This window comes from Coffea arabica, chromosome 3e, assembly GCF_036785885.1.
Source record: "Coffea arabica cultivar ET-39 chromosome 3e, Coffea Arabica ET-39 HiFi, whole genome shotgun sequence".
NCBI classification, from domain to species: Eukaryota; Viridiplantae; Streptophyta; class Magnoliopsida; order Gentianales; family Rubiaceae; genus Coffea; species Coffea arabica.
Genome location: NC_092315.1, coordinates 1,084,654 through 1,103,857, shown reverse-complemented (window position 1 = coordinate 1,103,857; position 19,204 = coordinate 1,084,654). Strand labels below are relative to the sequence as shown.

Sequence of the window (19,204 nt, the reverse complement as noted above, 5' to 3'; positions counted from 1 at the left end):
AGACCAACAATCCGCTTTCTAGTTGTCTCCTGCCCCTGTTCAACTCATTTCGAATTTCTCTGTTTGTGGTAGTCTCGCCTCCACTTTTGACATGTGGAAGAAAAGATGTATCGTCTACTGAAAAATGATGGAGCACATTGGACCTTAAAGGGAGTGAGTATAAGATTGATTAAAAATCAGCAATTCAAACGGGCCCACGAGGGAAAAATCAGAATCCAAGTGGCCGAATCGATAACTAAATTGGTCCAAAATATTCCCGGCCTTTTTAATTTTGGAAACCGAGGGAACATTTTTTAACCTTCATCTGGAGGTAGCTTCTGAAACCCCAAACTAATCATAAAATTGTCTTTTGTCTTTTGGAAATCCATGCCTTGATTTACTTAGTTGACATTGATCATGTAAATTGCTCTCAAACTTCGGATATTTTTATCTTAATTTCTGGTTTACGATCAACAATACCTCAGTGAAACTCTTATAGCTCCGCCTGTTTGTAGAATTGCTTCAATGGCAACATCTGCTGTAAGTTTTGGTGCGTTGGTGACTCTTGAGGAACTAGTTCCCTCCTCCTCACAATTCACGCAAGGAGCATCGCTTCGAGTTACTGGAAAGTAGGTGTTTACGTGTTGCTCCTTGTTGCAAATGCTTCTTGAATTTTGTCTATTTCGATTTGTGAAACATATAGAGAAAAAGTTAATAAGAAGGGGAGAAAGCAGGCCACTTCTCAACTCGAAAGTATGGTAGTGGGTTTTTCTGATAGGCCCTTCATCGGCTCATGTCATGGTGTCTTTGCACACTTGTTAGTGATAATGTTGCTTCTTGCATTTCTTGCTTTTCAATCAGAAGTTTATTTATTTATTTATATTTATATCGATGTTTATCTGCAACTATACTTCAACTTCAAGCGTGGTGGTGTCATCATTGCCATTTACTTTTCTTACCATCATATCAATATACCACGGTAAAATTTCTGAGGTGTTTCGAGTGCAGAAGAACATAAAATTATACAAACTTACACGGGATTCTAAAGAAAGTTCAGCTCCTTAATTGTTTTATGATATTTTGTCAGATATGCCACTTGTGTGCTACAATCTAAAATCAATTATGCAGCTTTGAGAGGGTTAATTTGTTCTATTTTATAGGCTACAGGAGTATGACATAGAGACTGCAATTGCCTCAATTGTCGAAGGCAATGCTTCCTTAAAGATTGACACGCAACATTTGAAGGTCAATCTTCGCATAGGTTCCTTGTACCAGTTCATTGGAGAACTGCTTATTGACCCCAGCAATCAGGTATGCATGTCTATGGTGATTTTCTTGTACAACTACATACAAATATTTGAGCAATCATTGAATTTATATCCTCCATTCTGGTGCCCTTTCTGTAAATCCCGATGACAATTTGATGTTTGGAATCCTTTGATCTCTCCATCTATAAGTTCAGTGGCTTATAGAGCAACAGGCTGCAGAGGATGATAAATAAGTGATGTTACATAGGAAAATTAGGAAATGGGTGTGGTATTTGTGTTTGGGACATTCTTCATCTGGAGATCAACCTCTCGCTTTATTTCCACGCTTCATTTCTGTGATCAAGCTAAGTTTTTTGAATGTACCATGTGATTTTTGCTCTTAATTAATTAAATTGACCCTGCATGTTTGATTGATTGTGCTTACATATGCAATATATCTTACACAGCGTGTCTTTTGGCTTAAGCGTAATCATGGCACACATAAAAAACCTCTCGAGGTTTTTTAAAATTTTTTCTGACCACTTCATGCATTTATTTACTGTGAGCTTTTATCATAAATGTCAGGCAATTTTGAGGGCACGAGTGGGTAGGAATGTAGATGGCATGGATCTTAATCTCTATCATCAGTCTCTGCAGCTCTTGAGAGACTTTCAAGCTGAGCAGATGAATAGCACGACATCTTAGGGTAATATCTATTTATAGAAAAGATACAAGGTTAATATCAACTGTCAATTCTATCTGAAGAGGAGAAAGATGAGAACAAAATATGGCTGTTTTCATTTTTCTTGCCTAATCGTACAGATGTTGGCTTCCTGTATCTATTTTGTGTGGAACTCAACTAGAAGCGAAGCAAAATATCTTTATGGAGAGGGAAATTGATTCCTCCACCAAGCTAGTTGTTACCTTTTGCTTGTTACCCATTCTCTTGCATCTTTTCATTGATATATTCAATCAAATTTCTGCGATCTGCATTCTCTAGGTTTCTTTTGTATATTCTCATAACCGTTTTAGCCAAGAGCATTAATTATTGGGCGCATATTTTTAGGATGAGAACATGGTCTTACCAGAAGTCTAGTCCATGGTCAATACTGCTATACCAAGCATTACTTTAGAGTTGACCATCATGTTCAGGAACTGCAAGCATCACTGATAAGTTGTGAGCAGAAAAAGGTGTTGAGTTGGCAGTGAGGCTCAATCGCTGATCTTTGTTAATCACATCTCTTATTTGTTTGGAATGATTGATTGGCTAAGCATGCCAATTGTTTGTTTGAGTTTGATATCACTTGCGGCAATAGACTTAACAATTGCAGTTGGTTTGACGTTTGATAAATTCTCCTAGGTGGATTCCTATATCTTGCCATCAGGAGCTTTAAGATGTCTTCAACTTAAAACACTCCCCAAGTTTGTTTTCAATAGCTGTAAAAGTTGTGCATAAAACCCCACCCCCCCCCCCCCCACATCACATCCTCTGGTGGTTGGGGAAGGGATGGATTGGGTGGTTTGGAGGAGAGAGTGTAAATGAGAGATCTCGAGTTCGAGCCCTCTCACTATTGAGTAGTTGTTTAGATGCGATCATATATTGGGATCTTATTGAACTTGTATGTTTGTTGAGCTGCCAAACCTTTTTGTCTAAGCAAAATCCAGCTGAAAGTTGGAGCATTGAGTGCATTAGCAAATCTTTAACCAAATGGAGCATGTAGATTAAATGGCTGTGGCCTTTTCCCCCTGTAGAACACGTGTGGCAGGTGGAACTGTCACGATAGTTCTTTCGATTTTGTGACTTCATATACTCGGGAGGAAAGAATCTCGACCTTCCTTGCTAGATATATATATATAAAAAAAAAAAAAAAAAAAAACAGACGTGTGTCTCTGTGGTAGAAATTGAACTGTATCATTGTTTCATGTAATCACTTCATCTAGTATTCTATTAGAATAAGACAACATCGTATATGGCCTGGTTTAATGTGAGTAATTTATTTTCCCTAGATATTTTCATGGGTTCGGTACTTGGATTTGCAATGTCAAGGAGGCACAAGGCGGGCATTCCAGTCCTAGACGGTAACATACTCCGAACCCCCAACACGTAATACACACAAACTTGGTGGCTCAGCCTCACCAAGAGGAAGGAAAGTTGGAACTTTACGAAAGTTGGTTTTTATACAAACAAACTGGACAGAGACCTTCCAACTATGTAAATCAATAATTAGCTAGCGAGTTCTACTCGCTGGTTGCTGGATGCCGACATGCGCTATATAATCCATTTCTTCCCAGCTGCTTTTCCATATCATGGCCACTTTCAAGTCAAACTATGCCTTTTGTTAGGCCTTGAGAATTCATGGTTTGACGATCCCCTTCTCCCTTCAAATTGTCATCAAACAGAGCACATGGGATAGAGTTGTTAACGTCCACATTACTTCAGTTAATCTCATCTTTCAGAGCAAATTATGCAATTTCAGCCGTACTGGAGGTTTTTATGTTCAATATATTCTAGAAACTCTAGCATCATTTTATCATGTTCTCATATGATGTCTGTCCTGCATTGACTTTGTCATACTCATTAACCTTTTGCTACGAGCTTCTAGCAGGAACCACCACAAACCAAAATGTTCCTATAATTTCAACCATTTTAAAATTAGCGCTTGATAAAATACTACAGAATGGTGATGCAACTTGTGAGACTGGGTATCACCCTCAAGTCTTTCTTTAATTACCTAAATAAATATAGAAGGAATACGGATATTAATATTTAATATTGAACGGTGACATATAAGATGTTACCAACTGCTCTTCCAATTGCCAAGCTGAGTCTGCAACATTTTGAACCACCAAGATACTTTATTTAAGTGCTTACCCCTAATATCCTATGCATTTGCATCATTATCCAAATCCATACCCATTAATTTATGCTTAATTGCTTGATTAAATTGTAATTAGCTTTTAACAGTGCTTGGTCGTTATTAATTTGACATCTTAAACTAGAAGGTTACTCCTACATTACCCTCCAGAAAAAGACTTAGTGAAAGAAGGCTTTTCCATAGGAAACGAAGAATGGTGATTAAGAAAATCATTGTTAAATTTCTAAAATGGCCAGCTTTTGATTGGATTTTGGCTGTTAAACTAGGGGTCGTTTTGTACTTCTATCATACCCGATGGCACGTCTGCATTAAAGCAATACATGACTCTATATATTACGCTGTAACGAGGAAGAGACTAGAATGGAGTGTAAGCCATCTCAAGGGTCTCCTGCTCCCTTACATATCAATCTGACTAGCCGAATTTTCCCCGGAGCTGGACGGAAAATGGGTTCTTTCTGTGGATTTCTGGAGTTTCAGAATTTCTTTCTTGGTTAAGTTAAAGAGCCGGCCGCAAGTAACAAGTGGTGCGTATCATCTGTCCTCTCATATATTCTTTGACTTCTAAGATGTTATGCATAACTTTCCCTATGTGGTTGATGAATATTCATTATTGTTTAGAATTGGATTGAGTGGTTTTTCGCTGTGAATGAAAAGCTAGACGATGAATTCATTTGTTGAGAAATCTTGGAGAAGAAGAGGGTAGAAGGTTGATTGGAAAATTACGAGTTCTTGCTTTGTTTTGAGAGTTCTGAAATTGAAGCTATCATTCTTTATAAAAGCCGAAAACAACCAAGTCTCTATAAAGTGTAAATTGGCACCTAGCATATTGCTTTCTTCAAACATGGAGGTATTGGTAACATGAGTGGATGGTAGAACTATGCCTGCACAGTTTCTTTGCCAACAAAATAAAGGAAAAACAAGCATGCTTTGAAACTATAGAATTCCAGAAATTCTCCATTAGAAACTTGCTGACAGCTCAGGAAAAGACAGATGAAGAATATTTCTCATGTCCTCGTGGGGTTTTAGCTTATAAAGGCATAAACTTAACATGATTACTGAAAATTGATCTTTTTACATATCAAGCCCTTTTTCCTATCAGAATGGATGTGCAAAGATTGAAAGAAAATGAAAGCATCCATCACTTTTGCCTAAATACAGTTCAAAGCACAGTCAACATGAATAGATGCAAATGGATCAAAGAAATGTTTAAGCTCTTCAGCTCTTCGTTTTTCATCAATAAAATTGAGAGATAAAATTATCCCCAATCGTCATTTATTTATTCACTTTGGATTAATAGAACATGTAGCTGTCCTTGCCAATTCAGAGAAAAAAGAATCACAGAGAGTTCTGAAATGAAGTTACAAAATTTTAGTGATTTCAACAAACTTTTAGATGATTTTTTCCAGTACAATAAGATCCATTTTCAAGTAAAGTGAATTTTGCTGTAACATCAGCTTGTGCAGGACAATCATTAGAGAAGATGGTGCAGTTTACCACTATCCTTTCAACTTTGGCAAAAAATATTTCTATTAGGAGTGGTAGAAAGAGTAGAGTTGGTGTTGGGAGGGAAGCCGCAGATACTTTGGCCAAGGAAGCAAGAAAAAATGAAATGATGTTGACTTCTTCTGGCATTGTCAATGCAAACAGGACCAGTAATATGGCTTCAGCTTATTCTAAGAAGGGGAAGAAAGGAATAAATCAGGATCGCTTTATTGTCTGGGAGGTATGTAGATTACAATCCACAATACACTATACTAATGAAACAATCTGTAGTTTTTAAGATTTTGTTTATTGATGAGATTGGGTTACCTTTTTTAGGAGTTTGGATGCCAAGAGGACATGATATTCTGTGGCATTTTTGACGGGCATGGTCCTTGGGGACATCTTGTGGCCAAGACAGTGAGGCAATTGATGCCATCCTTTTTGCTGTGCAATTGGCAAGAAACTCTTGCTCAATTTGTCGTGAAACCTGATAGTGATGAATTTGGATCATCAGATGGACGCCGCTGCCAGTTTGACATATGGAAGCAGTCTTACTTCAAGGCTTGCTCAGCAATTGATTATCAACTTGCTCAGCTTCCAGGGATTGATTCTTTTTATAGTGGTTCAACAGCTTTGACAATTGTCAGACAGGTTATCAAATTTATTGTTTTTGGATTTGTAAATCAATCAGAATATGGTGATGGTGACTTCAAATTTGTACATCCAATAGTGGATTTCTTATTTCTGAATCATTTCTTTTGATGAATTCCAGGGTAATCTCATTGTTGTTGCAAATGTTGGTGACTCTCGGGCTGTGTTGGCAACAACTTCTGATGATGGCAGCTTGGTTCCAATTCAGCTTACTGTTGACCTGAAGCCTAATTTACCTCGTGAGCTCTCTCTCGTACGCTCTCTTTCTTTCTCCATGAGTTTTCCCCATAGTTATGCAGGTGTTTCTTTCTCATGTTACAGAGGAAAGCGAGCGAATTACACAGTCAAATGGAAGGATATGTTCCTGTCATGATGAACCGGGGGTATACAGAGTTTGGATGCCAAATGGAAACACACTTGAAGGCCCTGGATTAGCAATATCAAGAGCCTTTGGTGACTACTACATCAAAGACTTTGGTCTAATTTCTGAACCAGAATTAACACAGAGAAGGATAACAGATAGAGATCAATTTGCCATTTTGGCAACAGATGGTGTATGCCCTTTTTGTTTCTTTACTCAGCATCATGTAAAAAGTAGAGACTTCTCTGAGGAGGAAAACTTTAGCTAGTAGGCTGGTTAAGGATATTTCTTTTTGCACTGCTCATACCACGAGGTTGGAACATAATCTAATGTACTCCATGTTCTCTTTTGGTAGGTGTGGGATGTCATCTCTAACCAAGAAGCTGTGGACATAGTATCTTCAACACCTGAAAGGGAAGAATCGGCTAAGAAGCTGGTAGAATCAGCAGTCTGTGCATGGAAACGCAAGAGACCAGGTATCGCAATGGATGACATATCAGCCATCTGCCTATTTTTTCACGACTCTTGTCCCTCACAAGAATTTGATCCTTTGAAGCTTAGTAAGAAACTTGCATGAAACACGAGGAGGAGGGATGCATTTGCTGCAGCCTCGCTTTCTTGATGTATATGAATTTGCTATCATTCCAGGCCTCTGTCTTTGTAAATACATAGGAACAGTTATGAGCTGAATGACCCGAAAACATAAAAGTTCTGTGAAGATTGTGATGCATCAAGATTAAGGTAACATCACCAGTGAGCCAACAGGATTGCCAGGTCAATCCTATGCGTACAGGAAGGATATCCTCCGAATACGTGTAGTCTTTTCAAAAATAAAATCAATCAAGATCACTGTCCATGTGTTGAGTTCTCTCTACATCAAAACTCGGTCAAGAATAAATCAAGAATGGTGGAGAAAGGAGTTAATATGACATACACCATAACCAATCACAAAACAGCAAAATAGTGTAGCTTGCTTCCCTTGAATCATTAAGGTAGCAAGAAAAGACGTAGTTACTACTGCTTAATAAGGACGTTGACAAGCACATCACTCAGTTCATCAGCACGAGTCTTAATTCTAAAGGCTAACAGCTACAACTATTATAAGTAGAAACTAAAAGTAGTTTATTGAATATGTATTCATGTTTCCGGAGGTCAGACAAACAAGACCCAAACCTCATACTATGAAATTGCTAGTTTTTGGAGTTTTTGTAAAAAAATATACTATAATAGCAATTTGGTGTATGTGATATAGATGTATTCACTATAACGATTTGATATATATGATGCAGATGTATTCCCAGAAAACGTAAAAATGAAAACTACAATTCAAACAAGGCCAATTCATGATTTGATAAAAACAAAAATGTACTAACAATGCACTAAAGTCGTATGAACCCACTTCTATTTTAGCATCAAATACCACTGGATAAATGATTTTCACATGTCTTGTAAAATGATTTGTCCATTAGATTCCATTAGATGAAGACATCTGCTCCTATCCCTTTACACTTGCACTATAGTGCGTTGACAATTAAACCATAATTGACATGTTGTTAAAAGATTATATGTATCCCACTATAAACATCTATCACTAGGCAGGGGACCACGGGCACTTAGATGCAACCGTTCCTAGCAGTTATATGCATTTTGCACAGCGCGTAACTTTGTTTACACATGATATAATTTATTTTTAATAACGTGTAACTTTAGAACAAAATTTTGTGGGTCCCACACACATTTTGCACAGCGCGTAACTTTGTTTGCACATGGTATAATTTATTTTCAATAACGTGTAACTTTAGAACAAAATTTTGTGGGTCCCACACATATTGTTAAAATCGAGATACAAGATAAAATCTGTACCGTATAAATTTTTTTGATCAAATTTTGGCCGTGAACTGCTCAGGAACTGTCCTTCTAATGACCATTCCTGTCCTATTTCCCTAGGCAGGGAAAAGAAAAAGTAACATGTTTTTCATAGTAAAATAATTAAACAACATGCTAGAATGTACATGTACTAAAAAGAAAACAATTGACATATGCTTAGAAGAAAAATAGGCCTTTGTGAATCAGAAGCCAAATACTCTTGACTTGTAAATCAACAGTAATTTTGATTTGTGGATCAGCTAATACGACGTAGTTCTTGCCCAATACTAACGTGACTTGACACCTTCCATTCCATTTCCAGAACGTGATTCATATGCCAGAGAAAGATTTGAAGGGCGAGTCGAGTTGAGACTTGAGAGGATATTTACCAAATCCGCATTATATTCACATGTTGAGCCACGCGTGCCGAACACGTGCACACCTCCCTTTTCCCACCACCTCCTCCTCCTCCTCCGCCCTTTTTCTGAAACCGCTCCCTCTCTCTCGTCCCCACTTCTCCCCCAACCTCTTCGCTCGTGGACGGTGGCGAACTCCCGCATCAATGTCCTCCGGCGACATCTTCTGTCCTTATCCTTTGGAACACGAGTCCGATTTCGACAAAATTGTCTCCTCCGATGGACTTGTTTCCGTTTGCGGCTTCGGTTCTCTCCTCTCCGGTCCGTATAGTTGCTTTAATCTGGCATTTGTAATGGCAGTAACTTTTTTGTTTTGTAGGGAGTATTCCGTATTCGCTTATTTTGATGATTACGTTGTTGGTAGAGCAGAGAGGAGTGCACGGAGCACGTTTCCGGAGCTTATAAACTTCAGAATCGGTAAACTGAGTGGATTCCGGCGAGTTTTTGCTCATGTTGCTCCGATTTTCTTCGAGCGTGGTATCGCGAAACCTGAAACTAAGGTTTCAGTTCTACATTTCACTTGTTCCGTGTTAGTACGAGGAACAAATGCGTGTTTTTTGGCTATTAAATTGATCATGCAAGTTTGGTATTGTGGATTACATTTCATGCTCCTAGTTTGCTAAAGTATTGATTTTTCAAATAAAACGAGATTTTACTGCAATTATATTAGCTAATAAAAAACAAAGGAAGTTTTGCTGTAATACGAAACTGATCAGTGTAAGCAGATATTTGGATGAGAGAGAATGATCCTTAGTCCGAAGTCTGAGTTAAGTATCTGCCATGGCATTAATGCAATCCATAAAAGACCACTGCATTAAATTTTGTTTTGATGTGTCTTTCACCTTAATTATTTGATATTTGTGATATAGAACTAGGATTTCCGACTTTATCACCGCAACACCACCAGGAGTTGAGGAAAAAGGATTCGATGAGTTGCAGTGACTTTCTTGATGCTTCAGTTTTATGTTCTGAACTTTTATGTCAATCACTAAATTATCTTGCTTGTTGCTAACCTAACGACTTAAAAAGCTTTACAAGTTGATTATTTTTCTTAGTCTCAGCCTCTCTTCCTTTACTCTCTTCCTTTACTTATTGTAAGGGTGTCAAGGAGAGATTTAGCTAAAAAGATGCTAAGGACTTCATTTTCTTGCTGCACTTCATCACAATTTTGAAATGTACTTGGGTTCTTTTAACTGAATGCTGCTATATTTTTTAGGAGATATCAAGCTTGAGTGTGGAGCCCTGTGATGGTGAATCTCTGATAATCACTATTTTTGAGATCCCAAAATCAGAGGTATGTGTATACCTTTAGTTCTTGAATTGTTGAATTTCTACCATTAGCTTCAGATGTTATTTGAGACCTGATATCTTTATTCACAAATTCAGATTCCATCATTCATTGAAAGGGAGCATGAATTCCGTTTTTTAGTAGTGAGTTGCTTTACCATACCTTGTTATTCTTCATTTTCTGTTGAACTTATGGTACTCAATCTAAATATTTCATGATTTTAACTAAAGATTGATTTCTTTATCTGTCTTTAGGTAGTACCCGAGACAATAAACGGATTGTTTTATACTAATCCTGCGGTATGCTTGACTAGATTTTGAATCTTGTTCATGGATTCCTTACCTTTTTTGGCATAACTTGCCCATAAGTCTGTTCATGATATGTTCCACTGCTAATTTTTATGCAGGTGCTTTGTGCCCGTTATAGTGATGAAGAATATTTCCAGAATAGATGCAAAGGTGATTATCAGATATCTTTAGTGTATCGACTAGTTCCCAACACCACCCCCCCCCGGGGCCCCCCAAATAAAACAAATTGGGGAGTTGAAAAGCAGTATGTTGAATTTTGTTTGTGTTCTATAACGTAATCCTCAAGTCTTTTACTTGATATGATGACATCCAACTACCATTGTATCCATGCATCAGACTTTGTGCTGGAGAAAGTGAATCTGTTTCTAACAAGCTGTTAAAGTTGCACAAAAATTTGACATGAACAGTTTGTTCAATTTGGTTATTGGGAAGTTTGGTGAGATTTGAGCATCTGTTATCTTTGATGAATTACAGTCCTTTAATTCTGAAAACTAACTGATATTTGTATCCTACTATGTTTATGGGTTTAATTATTAAAGTTAAAGGGAGTATGAATATCCTCTATATTCTAAATTGCACTGTGATTTGTCCTACTTGTGTGCACCCTTGACCCTCTTATCCAACTGTTCAAACATGTTTATATATGTTTCTTCTTTTGGTAAGCAACATGGTGTAAAATGAAAACATCTTCTATCTTCTTGCACATAACTTTCAGGAAACCAGGAAATATTTTTCCAAAGGTATGGACGATATGGTATCCAAAAGATTTGGCATGATGATATACTACCTTGTCGTGTTTATTTGCGTCACTGGTGAGTGCTACTCAATTTCACTTTTCTTTATTTTCTTATTTTTCGGACAATAGGAACTTTTGTTTTTCTGGAATCTGATGTACTTATCGAATTGTATCTGTAGTTTTCAAGACCTTCTCAGTGATGGGTTGAGTGATAGTTCTGCATCACTTGTTTACTGCATCATACATTTACTTTTCAAGAATCTATTACTGCCATTAATCTACGAGAACTTTATTATGCTTGCAAATTTGTTGTGGCAAAATTATCTTGTTATGCTATACATGAGCCAATATTGATGGAAGGGCACCGCAGTGTACTGGCAGCAGAAAATCTTGGTGATCTGGTCTACAATAACTTTGTTGATCACACATTTCTTGCGGATCGTAAAACAACCATCCGTGACTACTTGGCAACAACTGGTTCAGGCATCATGGAAGAGGAGCCTCCTGGGCCACTAAAATTCCGCTATGGTGGTTGATACATCAAACTTCTGAGAGGCATTAATGGATGTTAAATCTAGCATCTTAAAGACTTCATTTGAAACATTATTTGGATAGGATTTAGTCTCCAAATTTTGCTGGCTTCTTATAATTTCAAGAAGCCCTACTCTGTCTTGGAGTAGAGCTAGGCCAAAGCGGCAGCTTCTGTTGGAGCATGTAACTATCTAATAGTGAAGTTGGTGCATGTTTTCAAGCAGTAGTCTAATAGTAAGACGTTCAGAAAGCTCGAATGGGAATTGGGTAGAGATATCCTTTTGAGAATCAGGGTTTTGGTCATGTTCGTGTATTCTCTTAGATAGGAGTTTTACTGAAGTTGGTTTGATCCCTATGATCAATTTATATTTCTCTGGCTCTTACAACTGATCCCTGATAAACATGTGATCAGGTTAAACCCAAAGGTAACTTGAAAGAAAAAGACAAGTACCTGAAACAAAAGAAGAATGCTATAAACTGAGGCTCGTTAACTTGCTAAACAGTGTACACATGCTAATTGTATCAGCTGGGGTTCAAGTTCTGCAACTTGTTGGCCCGAAAGCAATTACAATAGATTAATGCTGGAAAATTAAATTCTGGCAGTTAAAAATGGTTACTATTAATAATTCTGCAAAAGGACATCAAGAATTTGCTTCCTCAATGCGTCATTCATAGTTCAAGGCAAAGCATACAAGGGAATGTCCAAAACTATCAACAGGTAATCTGCAGCAATTTGGTTTCAAAGCTACACAGACACGTCTTCTTCCTCATTTTCTAATTCCTTGATCAGTAGTTCCATCATCTTTTTATACATTGGCATGTAATGATCATTGATCATTGTCCTCGACAACCGTAGTTTGCTATATAATTCTCTAGGTGTTTCGTAGATGCCAACCTGCTCTGGTTTATGATCATCCTCGCCAAATTCACTTGCCTCAGATGCAGGCACAGAAATAATGTGCATTATTCTGCCCGGAGGGTAAAATTGCAGGTTTTCTGAAACATCTAAAGATGAGATGGGTGTTTGACTCTCCACTGCATCAGCCAGCAACTTTTCCTCTTCTGAAATTTCTTCACCAGCAGCAGCTTCTTCTTCCTGGGCCTGAATATCAGCCTCATTCACCTGCCTCTGAAGCTCCTTTTCCAGTTCATACCACAACTCACCCCGAGTTATATCTTCCAAGGTAGATGTGGCAATGACTCTATCCACCTGAATAAGATCTTCCTCTTCATCAGTTTCCTCGTGTGCTGAACCACTGTTTGAAGAACAGAATTCCATCTTGTTTGACTCGGATTCTCTGTTTACAACTTCAGTCATACTAGATACAGACACTGTTTCACTAATAAGAGAAGAGGCTTCAGGCATATCATTTGCTTTAGGGTCTGAAGGAGCATTCACCACTCGTCGACGTGGACCCATGCATGTCCATGATGAGAAAGAAGTGCGGGTCTTAACAACTGCTTGAGCTACATCTTGTGCACGCTTCATCACTACCTGTAATATATGAGAGTAAAAATCACCTACCAGATCCAAATAGTGCCCAAAAACAAGTAAGGAACATGGACCTGGTTCAGTATTTTAATGAGCTATGCAAATTTTGTGAGAAGACAACCAAAATGACTTTCCACATTGTACATGCCATTCTTCAAAGGGAAAATTATGTGTTTCATCCTTCACATTTCGCAAAAATATTCTTTTCGTCCCTCACTTTTAAAATGAAGCAAATTCGTCCCTGACAAATAAAAATTAAAGCTATTACATCCCTGAACCTAATTTTCAATCTGAATCAAACCATTCAATAACCTAGTAATAAATTTTGGAAATAGAATTGATAGATCACTCGGTCAATTTCATCATATTCACATGACATTTATTAAACCAAAAAAATAAAAATTATAACATAAAAGGCCATTCTTTGTCTTGGAATAGTAGAGTTTTTTTTGGGTAAATCTTTTCATACACCATTAGTATATCCGTTTGCGAATCTAGATGTGTATCATAAATATAAAATTTGGTATTTAAATTAAAATTAAAATGATATGGCGGTACATAAAACCGTCAGAATATACAATGATAATGTAGAAAAGATTAATCTTTTTTTTTATGTTATAATTTTTTATTTATTATTTTTGGGTTCATTAAATTTTACATGAATATCAAGTTAAGTTAACCAAGTGATCCACCAATTACACCCCCAAAATTTGTAATTATGTTGATTGGTGGTTTGATTCAGATTGAAATTTGGGTTCAGGGATGTAAGAACTTCAGTTTTTAAATGTCAAAGATGAAATTGTTTCGTTTTAAAAGTGAGGGATGAAAAGAATATTTTTATGAAATGTGAAGGATGAAACCGATAATTTTCCCTTCTTCAAAAGCAGATCTTAAGCATGCAGACAATGAAAAAACACGTTGCTATATAAGCAAATTGACAACAATTAGCTGCAAAATACACCAATAAGTGACACGACATCTTACCTTAGTGCTGCTTGAAACAGGCCGCAGAAATGCACCCGCAACTGCAACCCTTGCTTTGGCATTAGCTATAGATGGTAGGCGAGTCCCAACAGCAGAGGCAGATCGATATATCACATTTAAAACTCTGTTGTGCTCAACTTGATCACGCAGATCGCTTAACCAAGATGAAGCTGTCACCTAATGGGGTATAAGATGAGGCCCTATCAGCTGAGTCTGGGGTTATTTTCAGATCATGAATGAATAATATCCCATAAAAATATTTTCAAATGAAAATAATACCGAACCTCTGAACGAAGATCATCCACAGAAGCAGTTGAAAATGTAGGCACAAGATCAGAGCCATTAATTATTGTTGTAATGAAGTGTTTTCCTGACTCTGCCAACTCCCATGTCATGCAAGCAGCTGAAGAAAAGCAAAAACAAAGATGGCAGAATAATTGTCTCAATGTAGAAAAAATAGATCAACTAAAGTAACCAACTCATATTAAAGCAGATCAAATCAAGTTTCCCTAGTAAATCAGCTACACAAATCCAAAGCTTACTGCCCTAAAGGAAGAATTATTCACAGCAAACATCTTTACAAGTTCAAACATAGAAGACAATAGGTGAATGTAAACAGGTTCTATATGAACAGAGGAGCCTCGACTCATCAAACCGCATGTTTTTTAAGAAGCTTCCAGGATCCCAACTCTCCCTTCCTTTTAATTGAATGAAGAGGGCGATTGTACAACTTATAGTACTTCAACCAGTGTAGCTGATACAATTCTTTGACCTGTATTGGAATAGCAGGTTGATCTAACACACTAATCTTTATCTGTCAGCAAGAATGGCTTACATAATAGAGACACCTGATCCAGAAACACCTATTTACAGCTGATACACTTTGCCATATCCACTTTACATATTGAAGCTTGAATTAGAACTTTCAATTACTCACTTGATAAAGCCTCTGTAAAAATTTGACCAACAATCGAGCTAGCAGATGCAGATTTAAAGGCCAAAGACATATTTTATTAACACATCAACAACTCCACAGCAATGGGATAAAATAATTGGTAGAAATGTTTGGATGAGAAACAAAATTTTGCAGTAATTGACATTCGAAGAAACAAGCCTCTTTCATCAGTCAACACAAAAGTATACCCTAGAAGATCATAACATGCCTGGTGCAAAAGTGACGCACGTGATTGAGGATAATTCTTTCTGCTCTCGGAGGATATAGGTAAGAAGTGCTGCAGTGCCGCCTCCCAGTGAATGGCCAACAATCTGAAATTTGATATGCTTCATTACAATTATTTATGTCGAACTGAATACTCAATAGTCTAGTTTATGTACTGCAAGAGAACTGAGCTGCCAATGGCTTTCTGAGCAAATTTGCAGATGCTCAAAGATCTTGGTCGATATTCAAAAAAAACAAAGAAGTATTTCCTCTAATTTTGTAGGTTTCAGGGAATATTTATTCCTTAAACTACTCAAACCATCTGCAATACCAAAAACAAATCATCTTACATTCTACATGTTTTTTTTCAAATTTTTTCCAGCAGGGGAGGGGTGGGATTTATGAAGCCGGGAGGGGGAACAGGTATCCATGCTAGATGGGTTTCGCATATAGAAGACAAAAATCATTGGGTGGCTTATGCAAGATGTCTAATACTCTTAAACCATCACAGTAAAAGAGTCAGCTTTACCGTGCAGAATTGCAAACTCATAGACATAGCTAGGAGAAATTTAAACTAAAAAGCAACTAAACATATGCCATAGTTCTAGTAAACCTGCACCACAATGCAACTAATTCTACACCACAATGCAAGTGCCATGACAGAGCACAAAGTCTGAAACTAATAACTTCAATGTAATTTAAGCGTCGTACATTGTTCGAATACATTACAGTTTAACCAAAGATAGCTCAAAAAGTTGTATTGCAAATTACGAGGTAACCATATATGAACAAGAAAAATAAATAAAATATTCAATTAGAAGAAATTTATAGTAAACATAGCACCTACCTTGACTTCATGGTCAGGATTTTCATGTAAAGCCTTCAGCAAGATGGGAGTGCTAAGCTTTGCAATCCAACGTGCAGCCGCAACCATTCCACAATGCGCATAGCCCAGCACTAGATTGCTTATGCCACCATCATCTAAAACTGAATGGTGAAAAGGGACCACTGCTCCTGTTGCTGCAGTTAATGTGTCTTTGATGCTATGAGTTCCTCGAATTAGAAGAAGGAAGCATTTTGAATCTTTATCACGTATAATAGTAAATGCAGGCTTCAAAAGCTGCAGAAATAAAATTTGGGGATGAATACTTCATAAAGCACCACAAACTATATAACCAGAGACAGCAAAAAATAATTCATACTCCTGCTTTGGCCTTTTGAAGAAGGACATCTGCTTGAGAATAACCAGCAGACTCCAAAAAAACTGGAAATGGTTTCTTCGAGAACAGCATACAAAGAGTCAGCAACTTCAAATAATAATACAACTGTGCAATTATTTCAATGCCTTTCAACTGTACAGAATCTTCTCCAGCATATACACTTGCAAGTTGTAGGTTGCCCTGCAAGAAATATATGAGCTATAAATTCTGAGAACATTGAACCTTGAAAAGCATAGCAAATTAGATCAACAACTAAACAAAAGCAAGCACCCAACAGGAAGGACTCAAACAAAGACGTTTATTTCGGTTTTGCCGTGTCACAACCAATGTGCATCCCTTGTAAGCCAGTTTGAGAACTTAGCCTTTTGAAGAACCAAATACAAACACTATAAAAAAATTAAATTAAATTAAACACTTCAAGTCAGAGAAACATCTACCATACAAATCAAATAGAAAAAAGAAAATTCCTTAAGAACAACATCTCATTTCCACACTATCAAGAACAAGCTGGATTTTTCCTCAAGTCAACAAATCCAAAGCACGCATAGTCCAGCGTTTTCCACAAAAACAGCATATTTGGAAAGTTTCAGAAACCAAAGTCCTTCAAACATTTTAGTCAATACTATAGCAATCAAGTATTTCCTATTTCAAAGTAAAACTTAAAAAATGAACCAATTCATCGCAGTAAGATTTCATTTCAGAGTTCAGACGCGATTTGTAAGGAACACGCATCAATTGAAGCTGGCAGAATCCCTTGGTAGCAAAGTCTTGAACTTTATCAACTAAAACAGCCTATAAATACACTAGCAAACGACAAAAATTGAATAAAAACGTATATATGCATACAATTTTTCAGAGGAATGGAAAAAAAAAATCATTAATTCGAGAGAAGAGGGGGAAGAAAAAGACTTTACCTGCCTTCGAATTAAATATTTAATTCCAAATGCTAAATCTGCAATTGGCCATTTCCCTAACGTCTCGGTGTAAGTAAACCTAAGCGTCTCCGACAACGTCATAATCGTCTCAAACCACGTAGCCGGAGCTTGAGCTACTGGCCTCCGGGTAGACATCCTCCGTCTGCCGGATCGCTTGGAGTACTCCTCGCCATTCTTACCAGCAACATCCTCATCCCCTCCTTTGGCCGATAAACGCCGATTGAGCACATAGTAGAGCAGCACAACCGCTCCAGCGGCGGTCGCCATCGTCGTGGCTGCCATTAGATCAAACACACTCTAAAACCCTATATACACTATTCATTCATTTCAAATTTACACTACACCGTGATGTGGCGTCTTATTTGGATTCAATCTCCAATAAAACAGAAAAGAAAAAGGTTTCAACTTTCAGTAAGGCAAAAAAAAAAAAGATAAACGCGGAGAGAGAAATGGTAAGCTTGAAACTGAGATCAATATCTCGAAAAGATTAAAAAAAGGGAGTTAAGAAAGAAGGTGGAGTGAGGAAAAGGACAGGTTTGCCCTCGGTGAGGTGAGGAGGTGAAAGAGGAGAAAAGGGGTGGGAAGGTAAGTTTAAAGGGAAAGGTGTTGCAAAGGTCAGAAGTAGAAGAAAGGGGCTCCTTGTTCTTGGGTTTTTGGGTGGTCTGGGGAATATGAAGATTGGGGGAGATGCAGGAGGAGGCGGAGGAGGAGTAAAAGTGGCGGGTAAATGTGGGGCCGTGATTGTCTACGGTTATGGCCGGCGATAAGCGTGTATGGGTTTGTTTTTTTTGGTGATTGAGTGGGGTCCGGTATGATCGATCTCGTCCCTTGAGATTGAGTTTCGTTCATGGTTGGTTCCAACTAAGTAAGGGCTCGTGAATCAGCTTTCGGTGCCCCTCGGGTTCACTCGACTGGTGCTGGGTTCCCTCGTTAGATCCTGACACGTTGTGGTTAAAATTCGACTTTTTTATCATTTTATATGTCCTTGAAGAGCGGGATACACAAAGATAGAAAGATTAGTCTGATCAAAGTTGGGACACTGTCTGCCTGTGTTGATAAAAAAAAAAAAAATCAGCTCTGGATCAAGTTGATTGATTCTCGAATTTAAATAGGGGTCGGGTTCCGGTTTGCCGGACCCGGGTTTGGATAAGCGTAGTGTGCAAGGGGGGTCTCTCATCTCTGGTATCTGGTGTTGGCGAGGAATCGCTCAGCGTAATTGACGGTTTGAATTGGGCTAAATTTTAAATTGCTTTGATTATGGTCGTTCTTTTCATTCACAATGAACACTCCAAATTGAACTAATTTCATTAGGCCATATCTACCAACTAGATAAGAGAACAATTGGAGTTCTCAATTGAATGCCAAGTGTCACTATATTGTTAGAGAAAGGAGTTTTTTTCCTGGTTTTTTCTACCAAAAAGTGAGAAATGTCTATTTCAGACATGGTCTTCAAATTCAATGTCTTAATAGTTCCTTACTATTTAGGGGCTAATTGGTAACAATGGTTTAGTTATTTGCATTTGTTCCTTTTGTTTGGTTTTTAATTGATGTGAAAGGTCAATTGAATGCTTTTATGAAAACTAACTCATTAAATAGTTGCTAACTATTTAGGGTTATTTTTGTATTTTTGAAAATATTTCTTTTATAATTTTCTGATCAAGTGCAAATAATTG

General features: G+C 37.6%; 4 protein-coding genes across 12 annotated transcripts; 3 read left to right on the top strand and 1 right to left on the bottom strand.

Annotated features, from left to right (window-relative positions):
• The first annotated feature begins 37 nt into the window (after positions 1-37).
• Positions 38-4,488, top strand: LOC113738078 (CST complex subunit TEN1). Of its 6 annotated transcripts, none has more exons than XM_072084171.1 (5): positions 38-310; positions 495-608; positions 1,140-1,290; positions 1,812-1,932; positions 4,369-4,480. In XM_072084171.1, the coding sequence occupies exons 2-4, from the start codon at positions 505-507 to the stop codon at positions 1,929-1,931; spliced, it is 375 nt and encodes a 124-aa protein (XP_071940272.1). In that variant the 5' UTR covers positions 38-310; positions 495-504; the 3' UTR covers position 1,932; positions 4,369-4,480. The 6 variants fall into 6 exon arrangements, with proteins under 6 accessions (XP_071940272.1, XP_027121043.1, XP_071940274.1 ...); XM_027265242.2 differs by lacking the exon at positions 4,369-4,480 and adding an exon at positions 3,234-3,851; XM_072084173.1 differs by lacking the exon at positions 1,812-1,932 and having other exon boundaries at positions 4,369-4,488.
• LOC113738077 (probable protein phosphatase 2C 34) lies at positions 4,464-7,452 on the top strand. Of its 2 annotated transcripts, none has more exons than XM_027265241.2 (6): positions 4,464-4,626; positions 5,566-5,825; positions 5,921-6,235; positions 6,357-6,474; positions 6,557-6,789; positions 6,952-7,452. In XM_027265241.2, exons 2-6 carry the CDS (start codon positions 5,583-5,585, stop codon positions 7,171-7,173), a joined length of 1,131 nt encoding a protein of 376 aa, XP_027121042.1. In that variant the 5' UTR covers positions 4,464-4,626; positions 5,566-5,582; the 3' UTR covers positions 7,174-7,452. The 2 variants fall into 2 exon arrangements, with proteins under 2 accessions (XP_027121042.1, XP_027121041.1); XM_027265240.2 differs by having other exon boundaries at positions 5,557-5,825.
• A 1,340-nt stretch (positions 7,453-8,792) lies between these two features.
• LOC113738075 (uncharacterized) lies at positions 8,793-12,109 on the top strand. 3 transcript variants are annotated; one of them, XM_072084169.1, is made up of 8 exons: positions 8,793-9,139; positions 9,248-9,378; positions 10,095-10,172; positions 10,265-10,309; positions 10,421-10,465; positions 10,573-10,718; positions 11,190-11,286; positions 11,581-12,109. In XM_072084169.1, the coding sequence occupies exons 1-7, from the start codon at positions 8,872-8,874 to the stop codon at positions 11,248-11,250; spliced, it is 774 nt and encodes a 257-aa protein (XP_071940270.1). In that variant the 5' UTR covers positions 8,793-8,871; the 3' UTR covers positions 11,251-11,286; positions 11,581-12,109. The 3 variants fall into 3 exon arrangements, with proteins under 3 accessions (XP_071940270.1, XP_071940271.1, XP_027121038.1); XM_027265237.2 differs by having other exon boundaries at positions 8,797-9,139; positions 10,573-10,624; XM_072084170.1 differs by lacking the exon at positions 9,248-9,378 and having other exon boundaries at positions 8,795-9,139; positions 10,573-10,624.
• Positions 12,110-12,335: 226 nt separating this feature from the next.
• On the bottom strand, positions 12,336-18,467 carry LOC113738074 (uncharacterized). The gene is made up of 7 exons (XM_027265236.2): positions 17,511-18,467; positions 16,579-16,776; positions 16,224-16,496; positions 15,381-15,483; positions 14,502-14,620; positions 14,218-14,394; positions 12,336-13,236 (listed from the first exon to the last, which is right to left on the bottom strand). Exons 1-7 carry the CDS (start codon positions 17,811-17,813, stop codon positions 12,487-12,489), a joined length of 1,923 nt encoding a protein of 640 aa, XP_027121037.1. The 5' UTR covers positions 17,814-18,467; the 3' UTR covers positions 12,336-12,486.
• Between the last annotated feature and the right edge of the window lie 737 nt (positions 18,468-19,204).

Bases quoted from the DNA above. Each gene is read 5' to 3' on its own strand.
- LOC113738078 (XM_072084171.1), top strand. From the start codon at position 505: ATGGCAACATCTGCTGTAAGTTTTGGTGCGTTGGTGACTCTTGAGGAA. The intron at 609-1,139 runs GTAGGTGTTTAC...TCTATTTTATAG, and splicing joins TCGCTTCGAGTTACTGGAAA to GCTACAGGAGTATGACATAG. The intron at 1,291-1,811 runs GTATGCATGTCT...CATAAATGTCAG, and splicing joins TTATTGACCCCAGCAATCAG to GCAATTTTGAGGGCACGAGT.
- LOC113738077 (XM_027265241.2), top strand. From the start codon at position 5,583: ATGGTGCAGTTTACCACTATCCTTTCAACTTTGGCAAAAAATATTTCT. The intron at 6,475-6,556 runs GTGAGCTCTCTC...CTCATGTTACAG, and splicing joins CCTGAAGCCTAATTTACCTC to AGGAAAGCGAGCGAATTACA. The intron at 6,790-6,951 runs GTATGCCCTTTT...CTCTTTTGGTAG, and splicing joins CCATTTTGGCAACAGATGGT to GTGTGGGATGTCATCTCTAA.
- LOC113738075 (XM_027265237.2), top strand. From the start codon at position 8,872: ATGTTGAGCCACGCGTGCCGAACACGTGCACACCTCCCTTTTCCCACC. The intron at 10,173-10,264 runs GTATGTGTATAC...TCACAAATTCAG, and splicing joins TTGAGATCCCAAAATCAGAG to ATTCCATCATTCATTGAAAG. The intron at 10,310-10,420 runs GTGAGTTGCTTT...ATCTGTCTTTAG, and splicing joins ATGAATTCCGTTTTTTAGTA to GTAGTACCCGAGACAATAAA.
- LOC113738074 (XM_027265236.2), bottom strand. From the start codon at position 17,813: ATGGCAGCCACGACGATGGCGACCGCCGCTGGAGCGGTTGTGCTGCTC. The intron at 15,484-16,223 runs GTAGGTGCTATG...ATCAAATTTCAG, and splicing joins ATCCTGACCATGAAGTCAAG to ATTGTTGGCCATTCACTGGG. The intron at 13,237-14,217 runs GTAAGATGTCGT...CATATATTACAG, and splicing joins CTGTTTCAAGCAGCACTAAG to GTAGTGATGAAGCGTGCACA.